The 22211-nt window shown below is 45.5% G+C and overlaps 1 protein-coding gene and 1 non-coding gene across 2 annotated transcripts; both read left to right on the top strand.

Annotated features, from left to right (window-relative positions):
- Positions 1-547: 547 nt before the first annotated feature.
- Positions 548-21922, top strand: Arhgap30 (Rho GTPase activating protein 30). Its single transcript, XM_090340645.1, has 12 exons — positions 548-884; positions 7246-7348; positions 11825-11969; positions 13866-13948; positions 14110-14217; positions 15342-15469; positions 16343-16517; positions 16599-16702; positions 16790-16867; positions 17576-17977; positions 19019-19284; positions 19377-21922. The coding sequence occupies exons 1-12, from the start codon at positions 788-790 to the stop codon at positions 20964-20966; spliced, it is 3279 nt and encodes a 1092-aa protein (XP_090196771.1). The 5' UTR covers positions 548-787; the 3' UTR covers positions 20967-21922.
- LOC150058005 (small nucleolar RNA U13) lies at positions 9423-9527 on the top strand. The gene has a single exon (XR_016536925.1). It is a non-coding gene; the product is annotated as a small nucleolar RNA U13 (small nucleolar RNA).
- Positions 21923-22211: the final 289 nt, after the last annotated feature.

Here is a 22211-nt window from a genome sequence, read left to right on the forward strand (position 1 = left end):
CTGCTCCCTCCACTGAGAGCTGTGTGTGAAATAGAGAGCAATATGCTTTTATTTTTAGGTAAAGAAACTGAAACTCAAGTTAGGCAGATAAGTTCTACAGTTAGATCTAGAAGACTAAATAGTCTAGTCTGCACCCTTCATTTTCAAATGAGTGGAAATTGAGGCTCCATGTGGCTTGGTTGAGGTGACTAGCTCATCCTAGGCAGAAACCTGGGATTTTTCCCCCTGTGTCTGCTTTGTTTAGCCCTGTGCCACTCTGCTCCCAGGCACCTTAGATCTCCTTGTTAGACCTAAGAACTCTGGTTTTTAGTTACCTGATCATGCCCCAGGCACCATTATCCCACCCCAAAGCTCTGACATCACCTCCCTTTGACCAATGGGTGAAGTCCCAGAATAGATGAGGATGTGAGTGTCAGTACCTCCCCCACCCCAGGCCCTGTGGTTGCAAAGATGCTCTAACAGGAAGTGGGTTTGAGGAGCTGCACAGCTTCCTGCCTCCTGGGAGTTGAGCGAGGCAAGAAGAGCAAGAGCTTGGCCCGGCCACGAGACACAACTTCATGCCAGGGTCCTCATAAGCTTCCTCTTTATAGCCACTTCCGTGTGGCCAAGGCCCCAGAGGCCAGAGTTGCCTAGGCCACCTTCAATTCCCAGTGTGGAGGAAGCCCTTCCCTCCCACTGGGGCCAGACCAAACCCCCACAGCCAACTGGCTGGGATCCCATGGGGGTCTAACAGGGCAAAGGTCTTGGGAGACAGAGGCAGCTGGGCCAGATTCCCGGGGCTCCGGCCATGAAGTCTCGGCAGAAATTCAAGAAGAAGGGCAGTAACAAGGAACGTGTGTTTGGGTGTGACCTGCAGGAGCACCTGCAACATTCCGGCCAAGAGGGTAAGGAGGCGAACTCAGAGCTGTGGTGGATAGGTGGGCACCATGTTTCTCTAGTCTGTTCTTTTCCGATGGACAGAAGCAACTTCTGGGTGTTCCTGGGGCACACCCAGGTGGCTGAGAGTCGCCACCGTGAGCAGCAAGACAAGAGATGTGCCCCAGAGAAGAAGATAGAATGGTTCCCTTGTGTAACTTTTGGGGGGATAGGTGACGGAGGGGATGGGAATGTGAGCACTGAGGGAGAAGTTGGAGAGTTTGGAGAGGTAGATTGAACTGAGGGGCTAGTGACTGGGGACAGGAGAGGGCGGAAGTGATAAGGTCAAGAGAGGAGTGGCTGAAGGGACAGTAGATGGTCCTGGCTGTGAATGAAGGACACAGAAGAGACTGTAGAGGGTCTGGAGATGGAGTTTGGTAGGTGAAGGAGGCAGGAAAGCTGGAGAAGAGCACTCAGGACCAAGGACTGGGCCCCTCTGCAATCGGGCCCAGAAGAGATTGTGGGGTGGGGATGGCCCTCCAGTCTCTCTGCAAATAGATAGAGGTTCAAGGGAAAGGAGAGAAACAGGGGAAGATCTGGTGATTGAGAGAGCTGGCTTCGGGTCTGCTTTGAATCTGGGGGTGGAAATTGCTAAGGAAGGAGGCTATGAGGACCACGGAGTTACCTCAGCTCCCTTGAAGTGGGCTTGGAAGCCTGCAGAACTAGGCACAACACAGCTTTACCACTGTGTCTGCCATCAACAGTCACTCAAAACCATTTCTTTCTTTCTTTTTTTCTTTTGGTCAGTCATGGGGCTTGAACTCTGGGCCTGGGCACTGTCCCCGAGCTCTTCAGCTCAAGGCTACCACTCTACCACATTGAGCCACCGCATCTCTTCCACTTAATTTGATTTGAAATTGAGCCTGAATATCTTGGTTGTCCAGCCCAGTTTGATTGGCATACTGAGCTCCTTACACAGGAGGACATAATTATCCTCCCCACCGCCAGCCCTCCCCACCCAATCTGTCATTTCCTCTTTGTCCCCTTCTCTGTTCTGACTGTGGTGCTTGCACTAGAGGGAGGGTGGTGTGGTTCCCAGCTTACTTCCTGCTCTTAGCCCCGCCCTAGCATCCCCAGATACCTCCTTCCCCTTTTCTTCTTTAACAGAAGGCTCCCATCTTCACTGGCCTCTGTGAAGGAAAGGCCTAGGCCCCAAAGAACAGTGTTCAACAGTTGAGATGGTTTCTCTGCACCTTCTGCTTTTCTTGGGCCAAGTGGATTTGGCACAGCTGTCTCAAAGGGCTTCTTTACAATGATTCCCTTCTCCATGATGATTCTTGGCCAAGGATTTCATGATTTAACCATGAATGATGTTCTCTTAGCTCTCTGCAAATTCTCAGTTCAGCATCCTCATCCTGGCAGTGTCCTTTCCTGGGGTTCCCATCCCCAAAGCTGTCTTGAAAGCACAGGGACCCAGAGAGCTCAGACCCCACTCCTGTGACCCTCCTGGCCTCTGCATTCCTAGCATGCTCGTCAGACAGGCTAAGCATAGGATTGCGGGCTCATGATCCCAGGTAAACTCCAGAGCAGGTGAGAAGCACCTTCTACCACTCACTAGAACTTCTTCTGAGTCCAAGGATGGAGAAATAGATTTTGGGTACCTGAGGTACAGTGCTGGCTACTCCCACTTCCAACTCTTCTGGTAAAGAGAGATGGGAAGTGGTAGGATAGACAGAAATTGGTCATCACTGCTCTATTCAACCCAAACCGATCAAGACAATGGAAGCCCAGACAGAGGAAAACTATTTCTGATGCATTAATATTCTTTGATCATCATGGCTTCCCCTATCCTCGTTATCTTGCTTCAACTCAGCCTTCTCTACAAGCTCTGTGCTCCAAAATGCATTTTTCTTTCCTAAGCACTACAGATATTGAGTTTTTCCTTTCTTTAATCTTGATACCATGTTTGGGTTTCAGACTTGTCAGGTCCCTAAGCTTTAGACTCTCCTCTTTCCTACCATGTCATATCTTTGAATGTCTTCCTTTTTGTGGACTCCATCACTCCAACTTCATCTCTAGCATATCTCTGACCTCATCTCTCTGATTTCTATCTTCCCAACTCTCCCATTTTGCTGACTACTCTCTAATCTTTTTCCCCATCTCCTGATTCATTTCCTTTTCTGGTTGACTCCTTCAACTCTTGCATGATCACTATAAGTCAATGCTCAGCTGTGCGCTTGTGACACACACCTCTAATGCTAGCTACTCAAGATGCTGAGACTTGGAGGATCTTGGTTCAAAGCCAGTCTGATGAAAGAGTCCATGAGATTCTATCTCTAAAATAAACATCAAAAAGCTGAGCTGAGCCAGGTGCTGGTAGCTTATACCTGTAATCTTAGCTACTAAGAAGGCTGATATTTGAGGATCATGGTTCAAGGCCAGCTCAAGCAAGGCAGTCTGTAAGACTCTTATCTCCAATTAACCACCATAAAACTGGAAGTGGGGCTGTGGTTCCAAATGGTAGAGTGCTAGCCTTGAGCAAAAAGAGCTCCATGTCCAGGTCCAAGCCCCATGACCGACAAAAAAATTAAAAAATTAAAAAAATAAAAAAAAAGCCAAGCTGGAGGCAGGGCTCAAGTAGTAGACTGCCAGCTAAGCAAACAAACCAGCAAGCCGGCCTTGAATTCAACCCCCCCAAAGAAAGCAAATTATTCTGGAGGTTCAAAATCAAGTGACAAGGGAAGATCTTATTTGGTTATTGCTCATGTGACAAAGGCCTAGGGTTTAGGCAATGGTTGACCATTTATAAAACTGGAAAGGGAAATGGCTGTGTGCCAAAGACATCAAGGCCTGGAAATGGCCTTACTCATTCTTGGGATACCTAATTCAATCCCACAGGAATATATATATATATATATATAAAATATATATATGAAATATATATATATGATTCTTCTGAATTTTTTTATTATTATGATAAAGATTATATACAGAGGGGTTGCAGTTACATAAGTCAAGTGATGAGAACATTTTTTTTTTTTTTTGCCAGTCCTGGGCTTGAGCTCAGGGCTTGAGCACTGACCTTGGACTTTCACAAGGCTAGCACTCTACCACTTGAGCCTCAGCATCACTTCTGGCTTTTTGCTATGTATGTGGGGTACTGAGGAATCGAACCCGGGTCTTCGTGCAGGCTAGGCAAGCACTCTACCACTAGGCCAAACTCCCAGCCCTCCCTTTTTTTTTTTTTTTGAGTAAACAGCAACTACTTTATGCATTAATCATTCAGCAGACATTCAGTATATTTAGGGGTTCCTTTTAATTCAAATACAACTTATGTCCTCCAATTAAATACTTACAGGTCTATGCAGCTTGCATTTTCTTTCTTTCTTTCTTTCTTTCTTTTTTTGGATTGTCCGGGTAATGTATAGTTACATGAGTACATTTCTGTTTGGATAATGTCACCCCTTACTCTCTCCGCAGTCACACAGATTTAATCTGGGCAACCTGTGCTACATAGAAAGACTCTCAAAAACAAAATCCAGAAACAAAATTATGTCCATCTTCCCCACCTCCACCCCACTGCCAGTACCAGAGTTTGAACTCAGGGCCTTGAGCTTTCACTTGACTTGCTTGTTCACTATTGATACTATACCACTTGAACCACACCTCCAGTCAAATACAATTGACAATGAAGGCTGGTGGTACCAAGGACTAGCAGAAGGGTGGAATATGGGATTTGTCAAGGAATTGACTAGAGCTGAGAATTGCTGACAGCTGGCCCTAGTTCTTATATATCAGACTGAGGAGGGTTTAGTTTTGTTTTTATTTTTTGCTAGACCCTGAGCACTGACCTTCAGCTTGTGTGTGTGTGTGTGTGTGTGTGTGTGTGTGTGTGTTGGGGTGGGGGGATAGGGCTTGAACTCTGGGCCTGGATGCTGTCCCTGAGCTCTTCAGCTCAAGGCTAACTACCACTTGAGCCATACCGACATTTCTAGTTTTAGTGGTTAATTGGAGAAGAGTCTTACAGACTTGCATTCCCTGGCTGGCTTTGAACCAAGATCCTCAGGTCTTAGCTCCCTGAGTAGCTAGGATTATAGGCATGAGCCACCAGCACCTGGCTGACCTTCAGCTTTTCTGCTCAAGGCTGGCACTCTACTACTTGAGCCACACCTCCACCTTTTGTTTTGGGGGGTGTTAATTGGAGATAAGCATCTCAAGGACTTTCTTGCCTGGGCTAATTTTCTAGGGTTACCAGCATAGGCCACCAAGGCTTGGTGGAAGAGTTTCTATTCTGTAAAGGAAGCAATGCATATTTGGGTAGGGTGGGGCTAGGTGTGTATTGTGTAAGAAAAGATTTAAAGCAGGAAGTGATTGGATAGATAACTACGTTCCCTTTAGGAGTTGGGATTCCATATGTGGTTTTGGGAGCTCAATCTTATCTAACACTGAGTCAAAAATGAGGAACACGAAGATGAAGCATGTTTTGATCTTGTCTTTAAGGAACCTGTATGGGGAGGGTCAGGAGAGAGAACAGCTTCTTTTTTTCACTTGGATTTGAATCCTGGCTCTAGCTCTGAACTGGACATTATTCCTTCCCTTCCCACATTCCTCCTTTTCCTCCTCTCCCAGTCCTGGGGCTTGAACTCAGGGCCGGGCACTTCCCTTAGCTTCTTTTGCTCATGGCTAGCACTCCACCACTTGAGCCACAGAATCACTTGTGACCTGTTTTGTTTATATGGTACTGATGAATTGAACCCAAGGTTTTTCAACCCCTCCTTCTGTTTTTTGGTGCTGGTCCTGGGGCTTTAACTCAAAATCTAAGCACTGTCCCTGAGGTTTTTATGCTCAAGTCTAATGTTCTACCACTTGAGCCACAGCTCTACTTTTAGCTCTGTCTGTCTGTCTGTCTGTCTGTCTGTCTGTCTGTCTGGATGTCTCCCTCATTCTTGGCAGTCCTGGGGCTTGAACTCAGGGCCTGGGCACTGTCCTTGCACTTTCTAGAAGCTAGCACTCTATCTCTTAAGCCACAGAAACAAGTCCAGCTTTTTATGTGTTTATGTGGTCCTGGGGAATTGAACCCCGGGCTTTATGTATTCAAGCACTCTACCACTAACCACATTCCCAGCCCTCTAGCTTTCTTTGGTGGTTAATTGGAATCAAGAATCTCAAGGACTTTCTTGCCTGGTGATCTTTACTTCTCAGCCTCCTAAATAGCTATGATAACAGGCATGAACTGTGGGCTCAGCTGTTTCTGCCTTGAGTCCTAGTTTTCCTTTTGTAAAATGGAGACTAGAATGCATAATTTACAAGACTAAATAATAGCACAAGCTTAATGTAGTGAGCATGTTTAAGCTCAGGCTTAAAGAAATTAGTCCAGCAGTGCTCGACACACATGTTTCTTCTCTACATTGATCCATTTGAAGGTTGGCCACTATGTCTTGTACTTTCCTATGTTAGAACAAATAGCCAGGCTAATGGGGTGGGGGGATGCCTCAAAATACTTCCTTTAGCTTGGCCCATTTAGGTTGGTAAAACTAAGATTCTTTCCCCTTCTGTAGAGTGCTAGTTACATAAATGCACTTTGAGGACAGTTCCTGACTTTGCTTCCCCAGATTTCTGTCCCCTTTAAAAATTCTGGAGTAGGGCCGGGAGTTTGGCCTAGTGGTAGAGTACTTGCCTAGCATGCATGAAGACCTGGGCTCAATTCTTCGGTACCATATGCATAGGGAAAAAAAAGCCAGAAGTGGTGCTGTGGCGTAAGTGGTAGAGTTCTAGCCTTGAGAAAGTCCAAGGACAGTGCTCAGGCCCTGAGCTCAAGGCCCAGGACTGGCCAAAAAAAAAAAGAGGGGCCGGGAGTTTGGCCTAGTGGTTAAAGTGCTTGCCTAGCATGCATAAAGACCCGGGTTCGATTCCTTGGTACCACATACATAGAAAAAAGCCGGAAGTGGTGCTGAGGCTCAAATGGTAGAGTTCTAGCCTTGAGAAAGTCCAAGGACAGTGCTCAGGGCCTGAGCTCAAGCCCAGGACTGGCAAAAAAAAAAAAAAAAGAAAGAAAAGAAAATTCTGGAGTAGCAACTAGTCATTACAAAAGACAATTTCAGTTCTAAACCTGCAGAACTGGAAGGAATGGGCAATGTGAAGAGTCACTTGCAGCGTTTTATACCCATGTTCTTGGACCAAGTAATAAGAGATGTGGTACAAACACCGGCAAGTTGGAGTTGATGACTTTGCAATAACCTTGCTGACCAGCTTTATTCCATAAGCTTTGTCTTCCATTTTCCTGAAGCCCTTTCCATCATCCTTTTATTCCTTCTATTGCTCAGACCCTCTATAGTTGCTAGCCTCTCAAACTTGTTGATTTTTTTTTTCTCTGCCTATATCTGTCTGCAGTGCCCCAGGTTCTAAGGAGCTGTGCAGAGTTTGTGGAGGAACATGGAATAGTAGATGGGATCTACCGCCTCTCAGGGGTCTCCTCTAACATCCAGAAGCTTCGGTGAGTCAGAGTGGGAGTGCTTGTGGCTTGGAAATCAGGGAACCAGAGAGCCATGGTAAGAGATGCTGGAGAGACCAGAGAAGGACAGGGAGGTGAAGGAAGACATAGAAGCAGAGATGCTAGATATTGCTATAAGGAGGGGTAGGGAGGGGTGTCAATGTCTCCTCAGGTAAGGGGAGATCACAGGCCCTACTTCCCAACAGAGAGCGCCCCATCGACCACCCCTATATACACACAGTCACCATTTATTTGACGATAGTGGGGTTTGACCTCAGGAACTGGCACTTGCTAGGCAAGAATTCTACCACTTGATCTATATCTCCAGCCCTAAAATTCATCATTTAAAAATATACATCAAGGGCCGGGAGTTTAGCCTAGTGGTAGAGTGCTTGCCTAGCATGCACAAAGACCCGGGTTCGATTCCTCGGTACCACATACATAGAAAAAAGCCAGAAGTAGTGCTGAGGCTCAAGTGGTAGAGTTCTAGCCTTGAGAAAGTCCAAGGACAGTGCTCAGACCCTGAGCTCAAGCCCAGGACTGGCAATATATATATATATATATATATATATATATATATATATATGCCAAAGCCGTGCACTGATAGCTCATGTATGTCATCTTAGTTACTCAGGAGGCTGAGATCTGAGGATCACTCTTGGAAGCCAGCTGGAGCAGAAAAGTCTGAGAGACTTTTATCTCCAATTAGCCACAAACAAACCAACCAAACAAACAGAAGGGCTCTGAACTCAAGTTGTAGAGTGCTAGCCTGCACAATGATCACAATGATAGCTCAGGGAGAGGAGAGTTCCCAGGCCCAGAATTCAAGTTTCAGGACTGGCAAAAAAATAAATAACCTACTTAAATTAAAAGATAAGGTCACTTGCTATTGGCTCAAGTTTGTAATCCTAGCTACTCAGGAGGCTGAGATCTGTGGATCATGGTTCAAAGCCAGCCGCGCATGGAAGTCCGTGAGACTCTTATTTCCAATCAACCACTAGATAACCAGAAGTAGCGCTGTGGCTCAAGTGGTAAAGCACGATCCTTGAGCTGAAGAGTTCAGTACAGTATCCAGGCCCAGAACTCAAGCCCCATGACTGACAAAAAAAAGAAAGAAAGAAAGTCAGGGGGTCAGGAGCGTGGCCTAGTGATGGTAGAGTACTTGCCTAGCCTGCACAAAGCTCTGGGTTCAATTCCTCAGTACTACATACACAGAAAAAGCTGAAAGTGGTGCTGTGGCTCAAGTGGCAGAGCACTAGCCTTGAGAAAGCTCAAGGACATTGCCCAGGCTCTGAGTTCAAGCCTGAGTTCAAGGCTCTGAGTTCAGCATTGGCATAAATAATAAATAAATAAATAAATAAATAAATAAATAAATAAATAAAGTCAATGGTTCGGGAGTGTGGCCTAGTGGTAGAATGCTTGCCTAGCATGCAAGAGGCCCTGGGTTTAATTTCTAGGTACCACAGACACAGAAAAAGCTAGAAATGGTACTGTGGCTCAAGTGGTAGAGCTCTAGCCTTGAGAAAGCCCAAGGACAGTGCTCAGGCCCTGAGTTCAACCTCCAGGACTAGCAAAAAAAAAAAAAAATACCTGCAACAAACAAAATAAGCTAAACAAAACAGCTGTATAGTGGTAGAATAGTGGTATATGTATTTAATTCTAGCTACTCAGGACAGAGATCTGAGGTCTGTGGTTCAAAGTCAGCCCAGGCAAGAAAGTCCCTAAGAGTTATTTCTTCAATTAACTATTCCGCCTTCCCCCCAAAAAAGCCAGATGGGGAGTTGTGATTCTAGTGGTAGAGCAACAGCTTTGATGAAATAAACAATAGATGGCAGCCAAGCCCTGAGCTCAAGCCCCAGTACCAGCATGTAACAACGAACAGAAACTAAGAAAAAAAAAACATGGCAAGCCAGATATAATGGCTTATTCCTGTAATCCTATTTATTTGAAATTGGGCAGATAATGGTTTGAAGCCAGTTTAGACAAAGTGCGTAAGACACCCGTCTCATCTCAGTCAATAAAAACTGAGCATAACCATGCATGCCTATCATTCAGCTGCATAAGAGGCCTAGGTAAGATCCTTTTCTGGTTCATATGCATGATGATTGGATTCTCACATGCTTGTGTGACATGTGCCTCTATCAAAATCTTGTTATGATGTGGGCACATTATCTGTCTAAAGTGAAAAAAAGAAAAAGAAGCCTAAGTAGGAGGAGTGAGGAAGAAAATGGAGACACTTTTCAAAACATACCTAAAGCAAAAAGGTACTGGGGCAACTGCTTACAAATGTAAGATATTGAGTACAAATCTCAGAAGTCCAAGTCTGTGGGGGTTTTTTGTTGTTTGTTTTTTAATATACTCACAATATTGGGTAATTCCAAAATATTTCAGCATCTCTATAAGAAATCCTGTGCCTATTGACAGTACCTCCTCATTCCTTTCCCTTTTCCTAGTTCTAGGAAACCACTAATCGACATTCTATTTCTATGTATTTGTCTATTTTGGAGATTTCATAGAATTATTACAATTTGTGCATTTGTATGGCTAGTTCTCCACTTAGGTTTTCTCAAGGTTCATGTTTATCGGGCTTTTGTTGTTGTTGTTGTTGTTGTTGTTGTAGTCTACAGATTGGACTGAACCTCAAGCTTGGTAGGCAGGTGCTCCAGCGCTTGAACCACACCCCCGCCCTAAGGGTCATGTCTGGTATAACAAGTATCAGCACCTTCTCTCCCTCCGCCTTTTCTCCTTCACTCCCATTTTGTCTCTCTCCCTGTTTCCCTCCTTGCCTCCCTTTCTTCCTTCCTCTGTTGATACTGGGATATGAACGCAGAGACTCACACTTTCTAGGCAGGTGTTCTACTACTTGAGCCATATCCTAGCCCTCATTTCATTTCTCTCTGGCTGAATACTATCCCATTGTATAGCCACATCACAATGTATTTATACATTCATTAGTTGGTGGTCACTTGAGTGCTTTCCAGCACTTAGCTATAAACATGCACAATTTGTTTTGTTTTTTTTCTTTTTCTTGGTTGGTCCTGGGGCTTGAACTAAGGGCCTCGTCACTGTCTTTGAGCATTTTTCTCAAGGCTAGCTCTCTGCCACTTCTGCCACAGTAGCACTTCTGGATTTTTCTGTGAATGTGGTACTAAGGAATTGAATCTAGGGCTTTTTGCATGCTAGGTAAGCGCTCTACCACTAGGCTACACTCCCAGACTTCATGCACAAGTTTTTGTTTTGTATATACCTCCAAGTAATGTTATGCGGAACTTTCCTTTTTGCTGTTGTTGTTTTGTTTTGCCAGTCCTGGGCTTTGAACTCAGGGCCTGAGCACTGTCCTTGGGATTTCTCAAGGCTAGAGCTCTACCAGTTCAGCCACAGCATCACTTCTGGTTTTTTTTTTTTTTTTTTTTTTTTCTATGTATGTGCTACCAAGGAATCGAACCCCAATCTTGGTGTATGCTAGGTAAGCACTCTACCACTAGGCCAAACTCTCAGCTCCATGCTGAACTGTCAACTGTTTTCTATAACAGCTGACTCATTTATGTCTGAGTCAGATGACATAAAATTTCCATTTTCTCCACATCCCTGCCAATGGTTGTTACTGTATCTTTTTGCTTTATAGCCATCCTGGTGGGTATGAACTGACACCTCTTTGTAAATTGTATTTGTATTCCTTAGTAGCTAATGATACTTCATTGTGATTTATACTTTTGTCTTCCTAGGAGCTAATGATGTAAAATATCTTTTACTGGGCTAATAAGCCCATTTGTATTTCTCCTTTGGACAAATACCCACTTAAATCCTTTGCCCACTGGATTAAAAATATATTTTTGGCTTTATGGGATAGAATCTCATTATACAGACTTAGCTGGTCTCAAACCCACAATTCTCCAGACTTAACTTCCCAAATGCAGGATTTACAGGTATTCACCATGCTCAACTAGGTTGGGTGTTTCTTTTTGTTTTGTTTTTATTCATTTATTTTGTGCTGTTCAGTTACAAGTAAAGTTCTTTATATATCCTGAACAGTAGAACCTAAGCAGACATATGATTGGTAAATATTTTCTCCCTTTCTGTGGGTGTCTTCACTGTGTATACGTGTGTGTGTGTGTGTGTGTGTGTGTGTGTGTGTGTGTGTGCGCGCTTGCGTGCATGTGTTTGCACATGTATTTGGGCATGTCAGTACTATGACTTAAACTCAGAGCCTCACATTCTTGCTTGGCTTTTTTGTGCAAGGCTGGTTGGATGTTCAATTTATGCATTTTTTTCTTCTTGCTTGTGTTCTTGGTGTCTTATCTAAGCATAGACACATATATGTACATGCAAATATGTTTGTGTGCGTGTATGCATGTATGTACTTGTATCCAAATATTCTCCTTCAATTCCACACATGTTAATCAATAATCCTGTCTGAAGCTCATCTCTACAGCTCCCATTTCTCCCCATAATTCCCCTGACCACTCTACATCTCCCCAGGCAGGAGTTTGAGGCAGAACGGAAGCCAGACCTGAAGCGGGATGTTTTTCTCCAGGACATTCATTGCGTCTCCTCCTTGTGCAAGGCCTACTTCAGAGAACTGCCAGATCCCCTGCTCACTTACCGGCTCTATGACAAATTTGCTGTGAGTTGAAGGACAGAGGGTAGACTACAAAGCTGAGGGACAGATCCTGAGTACGTGGGGCCACAGTAAAGCATTACTAAGAAAAGGTCTCTTCTCTGAAACTCTGATCTCCCCACCCTCCCATCCCTCCTTCTTCATTCTGCCTTGTTTGTGTTCTACCACTAAAGCCTGCAAACAACACACAATGTGGTGGGAAGACTTGGGGAGGGAGAGGCCAACTTGTCAGAGCTGGAAGGCTTTGGAAAGTACCTTGACTAGAGCTTCCTTACACTTAAGAAATTGCTTCCCTTCACTTTTTTGAAAATTGCTAGTTTTTCTAGGTTGTTCCTCCATTAACTGTAATTGTATGTCAGGCATCTTTGCACAATAAAGCACAGGATGAAAATTGTATCCTGAACTGAGTAACACGTTTTAAAAATTGTACTTTTGTTCTTTTAAATATAATAATAATGATTATTATTACAGTGTTGTACAGAGGGGTTACCCATTTCATAAGTCAGGTAATGAGCACATTTCTCTTTTTGCTTTCCCCATAAGTAACATGTTAAAATAGGTCCCAGCTGAAACAAAGAGATCACTTGAATCCAAGAGTTTGCAACTGGTTTGGACAACATAGCAAAGCCTGTTTTTTCTTTCTTTTCTTTTACTTTTTTTTTTTTTTTGCCAGTCCTGGGCCTTGAGCTCAGGGCCTGACCACTGTCCTTGGGCTTTCTCAAGGATCAAACTCTACCACTTGAGTCACAGCACCACTTCTGGCTTTTTTCTATGTATGTGGTACCGAGGAATTGAACCCAGGTCTTTGTGCATGCTAGACAAGCACTCTACCTCTAGGCCAAACTCCCGGCCCTTTTCTTTTACTTTTTTTTTTTTTTTTGCCAGTCGTGGCCTTGAGCTCAGGGCCTGAGCACTGTCCTTGGACTTTCTCAAGGTTAGAGCTCTACCACTTGAGCCTCAGCACCATTTCTGGCTTTTTTCTATGTATGTGGTACTGAGGAATTGAACCCGGGTCTTTGTGCATGCTAGGCAAGCACTCTACCACTAGGCCAAATTCCCGGCCCTTCTTTTACTTTTTTAAAAAAGATATTTTATTGAGTACAATACTATTCAGATAACTTGAACAGTGGAAGAACCCCTCTCAAGTTCATGAAGGCTAACCTGAATAGATGTAGGCCTTTCTGACCACCTTAAAGTGAATCTGGGGTCTTTGGGACACCTGTAGGGTGAGACCACTGAGGTATTCTTCTGCCAGAGCAGTGCCAGGATGAGGACACTGAGGAAGGGAATGACATTAAATCTCCAAAGGTTGCAAACTATTAAATGGTATAAACAAGATTCAGCTGCTATCTTCTGGGGCCTTAATTTTTAAACTTGTTCTTCCTCCTCCTCCTCCTTCTCCTCCTCTTCTTCTTCTTCTTCTTCTTCTTCTTCTTCTTCTTCTTCTTCTTCTTCTTCTTCTTCTTCCTCTCTCTCTCTCTCTCTCTCTCTCTCTCTCTCTCTCTCTCTCTCTCTCTCTCTCTCTCTCTCTCTCTCTCCCCCCTCCCCCCCACTAGTCAATTCTAAGGATTAAACTCAGGACTTTGCACATATTATGTAATCACCCTACAACTAAACTACATTCCCCAGGATCCTCTTTTTAAACCAGTTAATTAATTTATGTTAAGAGAGGTTTTATATGAAGCCCTGAGTTCAAATCCTTCTAGCTTTGTCTGCTAGGATTACAAACATGTGTCAATGAGTGATCTCTCTTTACTATGCCCTGAAGATCCAGTTGGAGGCAGTGTAGAGTACAATAAAGATTATTCCTAAGAGTTCAATTGGGAGTTCTGAGGGTAAGAGGAGCGATGGGGGAGTGGAGTGGAGCACTGTTACTGACTCTGCATCCCTGTCTGCAAGCAGGAAGCTGTGGCAGTGCAGTTAGAGCCTGAGCGTTTGATCAAGATCCTAGAAGTGCTTCGAGAACTTCCTGTTCCAAACTACAGGTAAACAGGGCTCTTCCTATACTTCAGAAACCCGATCCTATCCCAGCCTACTGACCAATCACTCACCACTGGAGCCTTGCTTGTCCCTCTGCCAGCCACCAGATCCCAGCCAGACCCTAGCCCCAGGCATTCCTTGTGCAACTCTGCCCTTCTTTCTGCAGAACCCTGGAGTTTCTCATGCGACACTTGGTGTTCATGGCCTCATTCAGTGCCCAGACCAACATGCATGCCCGCAACTTGGCCATTGTATGGGCCCCTAACCTGCTGAGGTGGGTGTGTGTATGAGCAGTGAGCAGGGAGTCTGGGAAAGATTAGCCTAATCTCACTGTAGCAAGATGTACCAGGATGGGCGTGTCCACGTAGGTACACTGGAGAGGGGTGTAGGGGAGTCTGATGGAACTCAGTGTAAAGAAGGTTCAGGATTCCCAGTAAGTGGGATGGGGACTCACACATTTGAGCCTTCTCTGAAATATATCCCTGAGGACAAGGCCTTTGTGTTTTTCCTACATTGTAGCTGAGCTTTGGGATCAGACATGGTAGGTTCTTGCCAAATATTTGTTGAGCAAATAAATGTCTTACAATCTAGTGGAGAATGTAGGTGTATATCACTCATATACAAAGCACTATGTAGTAAACCACTCTCATAGTCTGCCCTGTATCACAATGCAAGGAAATATGCAAAGAAAGTAGACACTGGGCCTAGGAGTGTAACCTAGTGGTAGAGTGCATGCCTAGCATGGACGAAACCCTGGGTTCCATTCCTCAGTATCACATACACAGAAAATGCCTGAATGGTGCCATGGTTCAAGTGGCAGAGTGCTAGCCTTGAACAAAAGTGCTCAAGGACAGTGGCCAGGCCCTGAGTTCAAGCCCCAGGACTTGCAAAAATAAAAATAAAAAAAGAAAGCAGACATTATTCTTGAGAAGTATGTCTAAGAAGGTTTCCTAGAAAAGTGGTCCTCTGTCTTTCTTTTCTTTCTTTTTCTTTTTCCTTTTCTTCTTTATTTCTCTTTTTTATTTTTATTTTTTTTAACTGCTGCTGGGGCTTGAACTTAGGGCCTAGGCCCTGTTCTTTAGCCTTTTTTTGGCTCAGGGCTGACACTACCTGACTCACACTTCCACATCCAACTTTTTTTTTCTGGTTAACTGGAGTTTAGAGTCTCATGGAGTTCTCTGCTTCAGGTGGCTTTGAACCGTGACTCTCAGATCTCAGCCCCCCTGAGTAATTAGGATTACAGGTGTGAGCCACCACTCCCAGCAGGACATGGCCTATGGCTTAAGAGGTGGAGATGGAGTTAAAGACCAGCAAGGGGGAGAATGGAAATATTGCAGGAATGGTTTAGACTGGACAGTGTGATGAGACTTTGGGGAGAATAACTCTACATCTCCACAGGTCAAAGGACATAGAGGCTTCAGGCTTCAATGGGACAGCGGCCTTCATGGAAGTACGTGTGCAGTCCATTGTCGTCGAGTTCATCCTTACCCATGTGGACCAGCTCTTTGGAGGTGCTGCCCTCTCTGGTCAGTGTCCTTCCTACCTACAAATCACCACTGAGGAATCATGTCAGGGTCAAAGAGAGCCTCAGTGATCAACTAGTTGGGCTTTCTAAGCTCTCTGGTGGGAAAATAGTTCTATAGAGAGATATTGGTAATAATCATGTAGAAAGGGCCCTGGAAAGCCAGTGCTAGTGTCTCACGGCCTGTAAGCCCAGCTACACAGAGGCTGAGATCTGAGAATTGGGGTTGGAAGCCAGCCTGGGCAGGAACGTTCATGAGACTCATCTACAGAAAACCAGAAGTGTTACTGTGGCTTAAAGTGGCAGATCACTATCCTTGAACAAAAAAGCTCAGAGACTGCACACAGGCCCTGAGTTCAAGCCCCATGACAGACAAAAGAAAGAAATGAAGGAAAAGCCAGGCATGGTGGCTCACACCTGTAATCCTAGCTATTCAGGAGGCTGAGATCTGAGGATTGGGGTTCAAAGCCAGCCCGGGGTACTAAAGACCGTGAGACTTATCTTCAATTAACTACTAGAAAACCGGAAGTGATACTGTGGCTCCAAGGGTAGGGTGGTAGCCTTGAGCTGAAGAGCTCAGGGACAGCACCCAGGCCCAGAGCTCAAGCCCCACAACTGACAAAAAAAAAAAAAAAAGGAAGGAAAGAAGGAAGAAAAGGCTCTGGAAAGACAAAGTCTTGGGATCCTTTGGTCCATAAGAATACCTCTTGAGGAACTGGACAAGAAGAGACTATCTCTGGGTACTGCTGAATATAAACCAGGAATAACAACTACTAAGCCTGGTAGCTGGTAAGAAAAGATGAAGGGTTTGGTACCTGATGTCCTCTCTTGGCTCTATCCTTGGCTAGTCAGTTGTTTTTCTTTTTTCTGTTTCTAGGTGATGGAGAGGTGGAGAGTGGATGGCAGTGTCTTCCAGGGGCCCGAATATCAGGCAGCCCTGAGGAGTTCATGCCCAGGGCTTTACCCTACCCCCTGCCTAGCGTTCTGCAGGCTGGCGACGGGCCCCCACAGATCCGGCCATACCACACCATTATTGAGATTGCAGAGCACAAGTAAGATCTCTTCAAGGGTCCTCTGTTTTTCTGTGCTGAACACCAGATTCTCATTATCAATTATTTCTCTATCACTTGCAGGAGGAAGGGATCTTTGAAGGTCAGAAAGTGGAGATCTATCTTCAATCTGGGTCGCTCTGGCCATGAGACAAAGCGTAAACTTCCACGAGGGGCTGAGGACAGGGGTAAGTCTTGAGATATGGGCGGGGGGATTCTAGGATTCTGTCAAAGGGGTGCAAGACTCTGGCTCTACACATATTCCTGTCTTATAGAGGACAAATCCAATAAGGGGACTCTGCGGCCAGCCAAGAGCATGGACTCATTGAGTGCTGCAGCTGGAGCCAGTGATGGTGAGTATAGGTGTGTACTCCGGTCCATGTGTTCACAAGTGTGCTTTGAAAGCAATCGCATAGGCTTTTGTGAGTCAATAACTGTGTGTGTGTGTGTGTTCAGTGATTTCAAAAATAATTAAGGAATACCTGTTATATGTCAAAACCACATTGATAGATGCCAAGTTTACAGTGATGGGGCTATTGTGTATTCCATGCATGTGTTCATAAGTGTTTGCTTTTTTATTATTTTATTTATTTATTTATTTATTTTTTGGTCAGTCATGAGGCTTGAACTCTGGGACTGGGCATTGTCCCTGAGCTCTTCAGCTCAAGGCTACTGCCCTGCCCCTTGAGCCACAGTGCCATTTCTACTTTTCTGGTGGTTAATTAGAGATAAGAGTCTCATGGACTTTAGTGCCCGGCTGGCTTTGAACCACAATCCTCAGCTTCCTGAGTAGCTAGGATTACAGGTGTGACCATATTACAATGACCATATTTGCAGCGAGGATAGGGGGCTCCCTAGGTATGAATAACGGGGTGAACTTAGACCTATTAGTTGGGTGGAGGATTTGAGCAGTGGCCAAGACAAGTTGGGCCTGGTATCTCCCAGATTGTCTGTCTCTAAGCCCCAGAAATCAGAAAGCCTTCTCCAGAGGCTCCCTTAGGAAGCTAGGCGCCATGCAGCTGAGGCTCTTGACTACCTGGCCTTCTTTCTCTCTTCCACAGAGCCAGAGGGGCTGGTGGGCTCCAGTTGTCCCCAGTCTGACCCACTGCTATCTGGGAGCATGGAAAATGATTCTATGGAAGCAGTTGAGGGTGAACAGGAATCTGAGGTGGAAGCACTGAGTGGCAAAAACTCTGAACCAGGCACACCACAATCTGGGCGATCAGCTGCCCGGGCTGGAGGCAGCAGCCGTGCAGAGCGCTGCGCTGGGGTCCACATCTCAGAACCTTACAATATCAACCTCCCGCTGCACATCACTTCCATCCTCAGCGTGCCTCCAAACATCATCTCTAATGTCTCCCTGGCCAGGCTCACCCGTGGCCTTGAGTGCCCTGCCTTACAGCCCCGGCCAAGCCCTGCTTCTGGTCCTGGGCCTGGTCCTGGCCTGGGTCCTGGACCTCCAGGTAAGGGTTCAGGAATTGTCCAGAACCAGAAAGGGAACTAGAATTTTAGGCTGAAGTTCTGATGCTGAGGAACAGCCTGGCTTCAGCCCTTTGTATTTAGGGTTGATCAGAGGAGCCCTGGATTCAGCTTTCCCCCTAGACTTAGGGTTGCTGAATCTAGTAGTATTGTGGATTACAATCTACAATCTAGGAAGTTGTGAAGCCCACAGACAGAAGCATCTCTAACAACCTTCATCTCATTGATGTTCCCAATAGAGGAGTCTGGGTCAGATACATAGAGCAGGGACTCATTCAGGGCAGTATGGGATTATCTGATAATCCCATACTTATGGGATTATCAATATTCTTAGCAATAATCTTTGTAACATTAACAGCTAACATTTATCAAGCAAGATTAGCAATAATCTTTGTAACATTAACAGCTCACATTTATCGAAGGTTTACTGTGTACCTAGGGCACGTGTTTTCCCATAATTGTATGACATAGATACTGTTGTATTACTTACATTACAGCAGTGGATCTTAAGACTAGGTTAAGTAATTTGTTATCAAATTAGGTAGAAAGAGGTGGAGCTAGGAGCTAATATTTTCCTCCTTTTCCTGTTCCCAAAGTGTTACTGACATGAAGTCCTGGGGACACACATGACAGAGAGTAATGACTTGGGCTAGAGTTAACTAGATTTGGGTTCAGATTTTGGCTGTGGCAGCTACTAATGAGATTACTCCAAACAAGTTGCTTAATCTCTATGGTCCTCAATTACACTACATGTCAAATGAGGACAATACCCAATATATTTTGCAGAGAAAATAAGAAAATCCATTGGAAAATGTAGAGCACAGTGCTTGGCATTTGGCCAATACTCAGTATATGTAGCTATAAGCCAATAGTTAGGGGTATTGGCCTGAGAAAATGAACCCTGTGGAGTATCTATATTGAGAATATTGGGCCATTCTCATATCAGTGCCAGGAAGATCTGCATAGGAAGACATCAGGCTGGCTTTGACTTCTGTATTCCTGAGACTGTTTCTCTCTCTCAACAGATGAGAAATCAGAGGCAAGACCAGCCCCAGGTCCTCTGGCTGACCCAGGCCCAGTGGATATGACTCCTGCTTTGGAGGACTCCTTGTCCCAGGAGGTGCAGGATTCCTTCTCCTTCCTAGAGGACTTAAGCATCTCAGAGCCTGAGTGGGTGGGATCAGAGGATGAGAAGGTGGCCAAATCAGGAACAGCAGGAGCATCCTTCTCCCCTGGGGAGGAAGACTCTGGGATGGGCTACCTGGAGGAGCTCCTGGGAGTTGGGTCTCAGGTAAGAAATTGCTGTGCTGGGCTTGAGGGTGATGTGGAATCCAGAAGGTAATCAGGGCTACCTGGTCCTGAGCTACAATGCTGTATCCACAGGTGGAGGAGTTCTCTGTGGAACCACCCCTGGATGACCTGTCTCTGGATGATGCGCCATATGTCCTAGCTCCCAGCTGCTGTTCCTTGGACTCTGTTGACCCTAAGCCTGATGTAGAGGAGGAAAATGGGGAGGAAGTCTTCTTGAGTGCCTATGATGACCTAAGTCCCCTTCTGGAGTCTAAACCTCCAACCTGGGAGGGTACAGGGAGTCTAGAGGAAGAGGAAGCAGATTGTGGAAGACAAGCTCCAGGACAATCTGAAGAGGAATGGGCATTCTGGGAGGGTGGGGAGGATAAGGAGGCTGACCCTGAAAGCAGATTGGACAACAGGGAAAAAACTGAGGGAGTTCCAGAGACTGAGATGGAAGATGGAAAGGCTGTTGAGGAAAGAGAAGAGACTGGAGGAAGCCAAGAGATGGCAGTTGGTTTAGATGAAGGGAGTAGGGAAGAGATAGAGGTCACAGAAGAGAAGCCTAAAGATCAGGAAGTTGAAAGTATCGAGAAAGCTGGAGGTGTAGAGGAGCCAAGAAGAGAACAGGATACAGACAAGGAGAAGAAAAGGGGGAATGAGAGAGAAGAGGAGAGGCAAGAAGGACAGGACGTTCCAGTGGAAGCTGGAAGGGACCCAGAGTATGCAGTCCAGGAATATCTGGCTGCTGAAGAGAGTTGGGAAGTTATTGACAAACAAGAGGCTGAGGGAAGCAGGGAGGACGAGATCGAAGGACCAAAGGGGGATGGGAACCACAAGGCAAGCAATGACCAAGGACATGGTGAAGACAGCAGAAGTCCTGAGGAAACAGCTGAAAGAGAAGGGGAGGTCAGTCAGAAAAGAGATGGATCTGAAGGAGATCAAGGGACTGATCCCTTAAGAGAGAGAGCCCTCTCTGAAGGGCCAGGTATAGAGTCTTTGGAAGTTGATAGTATCGAAGAGGTCCGTGTACATTCTTCTGAGATGGAACAGGCAGTCCTACAGCCTGAGGAGACGGAGCCTGAAGGGCAACAAATTCCTCAGTGCGGTGATCTGTTTCCCTGTCCCCTTAACTTAGCTGGTGGTGTGGGCATGCGCCTGGCTACTACCTTGGTTCAGGTCCAACAGGTCCGCTCTGTGCCTGTAGTGCCCCCTAAACCACAGTTTGCCAAGATGCCCAGCGCGATGAGTAGTAAGATCCATGTGGCACCTGCAAACCCATGTCTAAAGCCTGGCCGGCTTGATGGAACTCTTGGGGAAAGAGCTCGGGGTTCCCGGGCTTGGAGGAATGGAGGCAGTCTTTCCTTTGATGCTGCTGTGGCACTGGCCCGGGACCGCCAGAAGACTGAGGCTCAGGGAGTTCGGAGGACCCAGACCTGCACTGGGGGTGGGAACTATAATCTCAACCCCAGAACTACCCCCTGTGGCCTGATCCCTGCCCATTCTCCCTTGCCTCTTAGCTGTCTAGAACTCTCACCTGAAGGCACAGAAGGGTCTGCCTCCAGGAGTAGGCTTAGTTTACCCCTTAGGGAACACCAGCCCCCAGTCTCACTTTTGTCCCCACAGCGCCGGTCATATGCATTTGAAACACAGGCTAATGTGGGGAAAGGTGAGGAACTGTAATTGAGATCAAAGTACTGGGCAAAGGGTACTATTCCTTATGGTGGATCTTTGGGGTCCCTAACTAGCTGTCTCTTCTACAGCCTGAGCAATTGCAGTGAACCCCTACTCTGTAAGTTACTTTTTTTGGGGGGGGCAGTCCTGGGGCTTGAGCTCAGGGCCTGAGCACTGTCCTTGGGCTTTCTCAAGGTTAGAGCTCTATCACCTGAGCCACAGCACCATTTCTGGCTTTTTCTATGTACGTGGAATCAAACCCAGGTCTTTGTGCATGCTCGGCAAGCACTCTACCAAAGGCCATGTTCCTGCCCCTCCTTCTCCTTTTTTTTTTTTTTTTTTTTTTTTTTTTACTATAGGAGTCACTGCCTGAGTGGGTCCATTTGAGCTTGTCTCAGATAGAAGCACTTATCTCTTAAAAGAGATTTCCAAGAAGGCCAGTAACTTCTTGTGCCCATAAATTGTGGTCAGAGAGAGCTTAGGGTAAGCAGAAAAACCGTAAGAGGTTTCTCAAAATGAATGATGGAAGGGAAATTCCAATCAAGTGCCTGTCCTCTTCTGAGGCCCTTTCTTCATAGAAGCCCATGATAGAAGTGGAAACACAGGACCATAACAGAGCCTTCAATTACACAAATACTTAAAGAATTTTACATCCCTGTTCTGCTCTTAGACCTCTGCATACTCTCTGACCATCTTAGCTCTAGATTAGGAGAAACACATAGCTCATTGCAGCCTGGGGTATTTGTTGAAGGGGCTAGTCCTACTCTTTGCCTCCAAGCACCTTGCAGAAGAGGTTCTTATATAAATCTCTTTTGGCCTTTCCTTTTTCCTCTGGAATAACTTCCTTCCATATTAGAAAGGGGAATGACCTCACTCAGGTTGAGGCATTGGTTCAATACAGGTTGAGATCATATGTCTCACTCTAGTAAAGGTGGATGTGTCAGAATAAAAGTTGTATTTTTACATTTAAACAGTGTGAGGAGTTATTATTAACATCTTGAATAATAGTGTTTTTTTTCTCCTTCCTTCTTGTTTGGGTGCTCTTCCTCAGTTGTTGTCATGGTGACCTGTGGCCAGAAACAAGAGCTGGGTTCATAGCAGTCAGGAAATGGGGAAGAGAAACTTATATTTACATAATGTTCACTTGTGTTAGGGACTGGGCTAGATTTCCGTGTGCATAAAAATTGCCCTTGATTTTATTTAATCTCCATAAAGTTTCAGTAAAGTTGGTAATATCTCCCTTTTACAGATGAG

The sequence above is a fragment of the Megascapheus bottae genome, chromosome 10 (assembly GCF_031878675.1).
Source record: "Megascapheus bottae isolate mThoBot1 chromosome 10, mThoBot2.hap1, whole genome shotgun sequence".
Lineage (NCBI taxonomy): Eukaryota > Metazoa > Chordata > Mammalia > Rodentia > Geomyidae > Megascapheus > Megascapheus bottae.

Coding starts and splice junctions, on each gene's coding strand:
- Arhgap30 (XM_090340645.1), top strand. CDS start 788: ATGAAGTCTCGGCAGAAATTCAAGAAGAAGGGCAGTAACAAGGAACGT. Junction 15,470..16,342: donor TGGAGGTGCTGCCCTCTCTG/GTCAGTGTCCTT, acceptor TTCTGTTTCTAG/GTGATGGAGAGGTGGAGAGT. Junction 17,978..19,018: donor CCTGGGTCCTGGACCTCCAG/GTAAGGGTTCAG, acceptor CTCTCTCAACAG/ATGAGAAATCAGAGGCAAGA.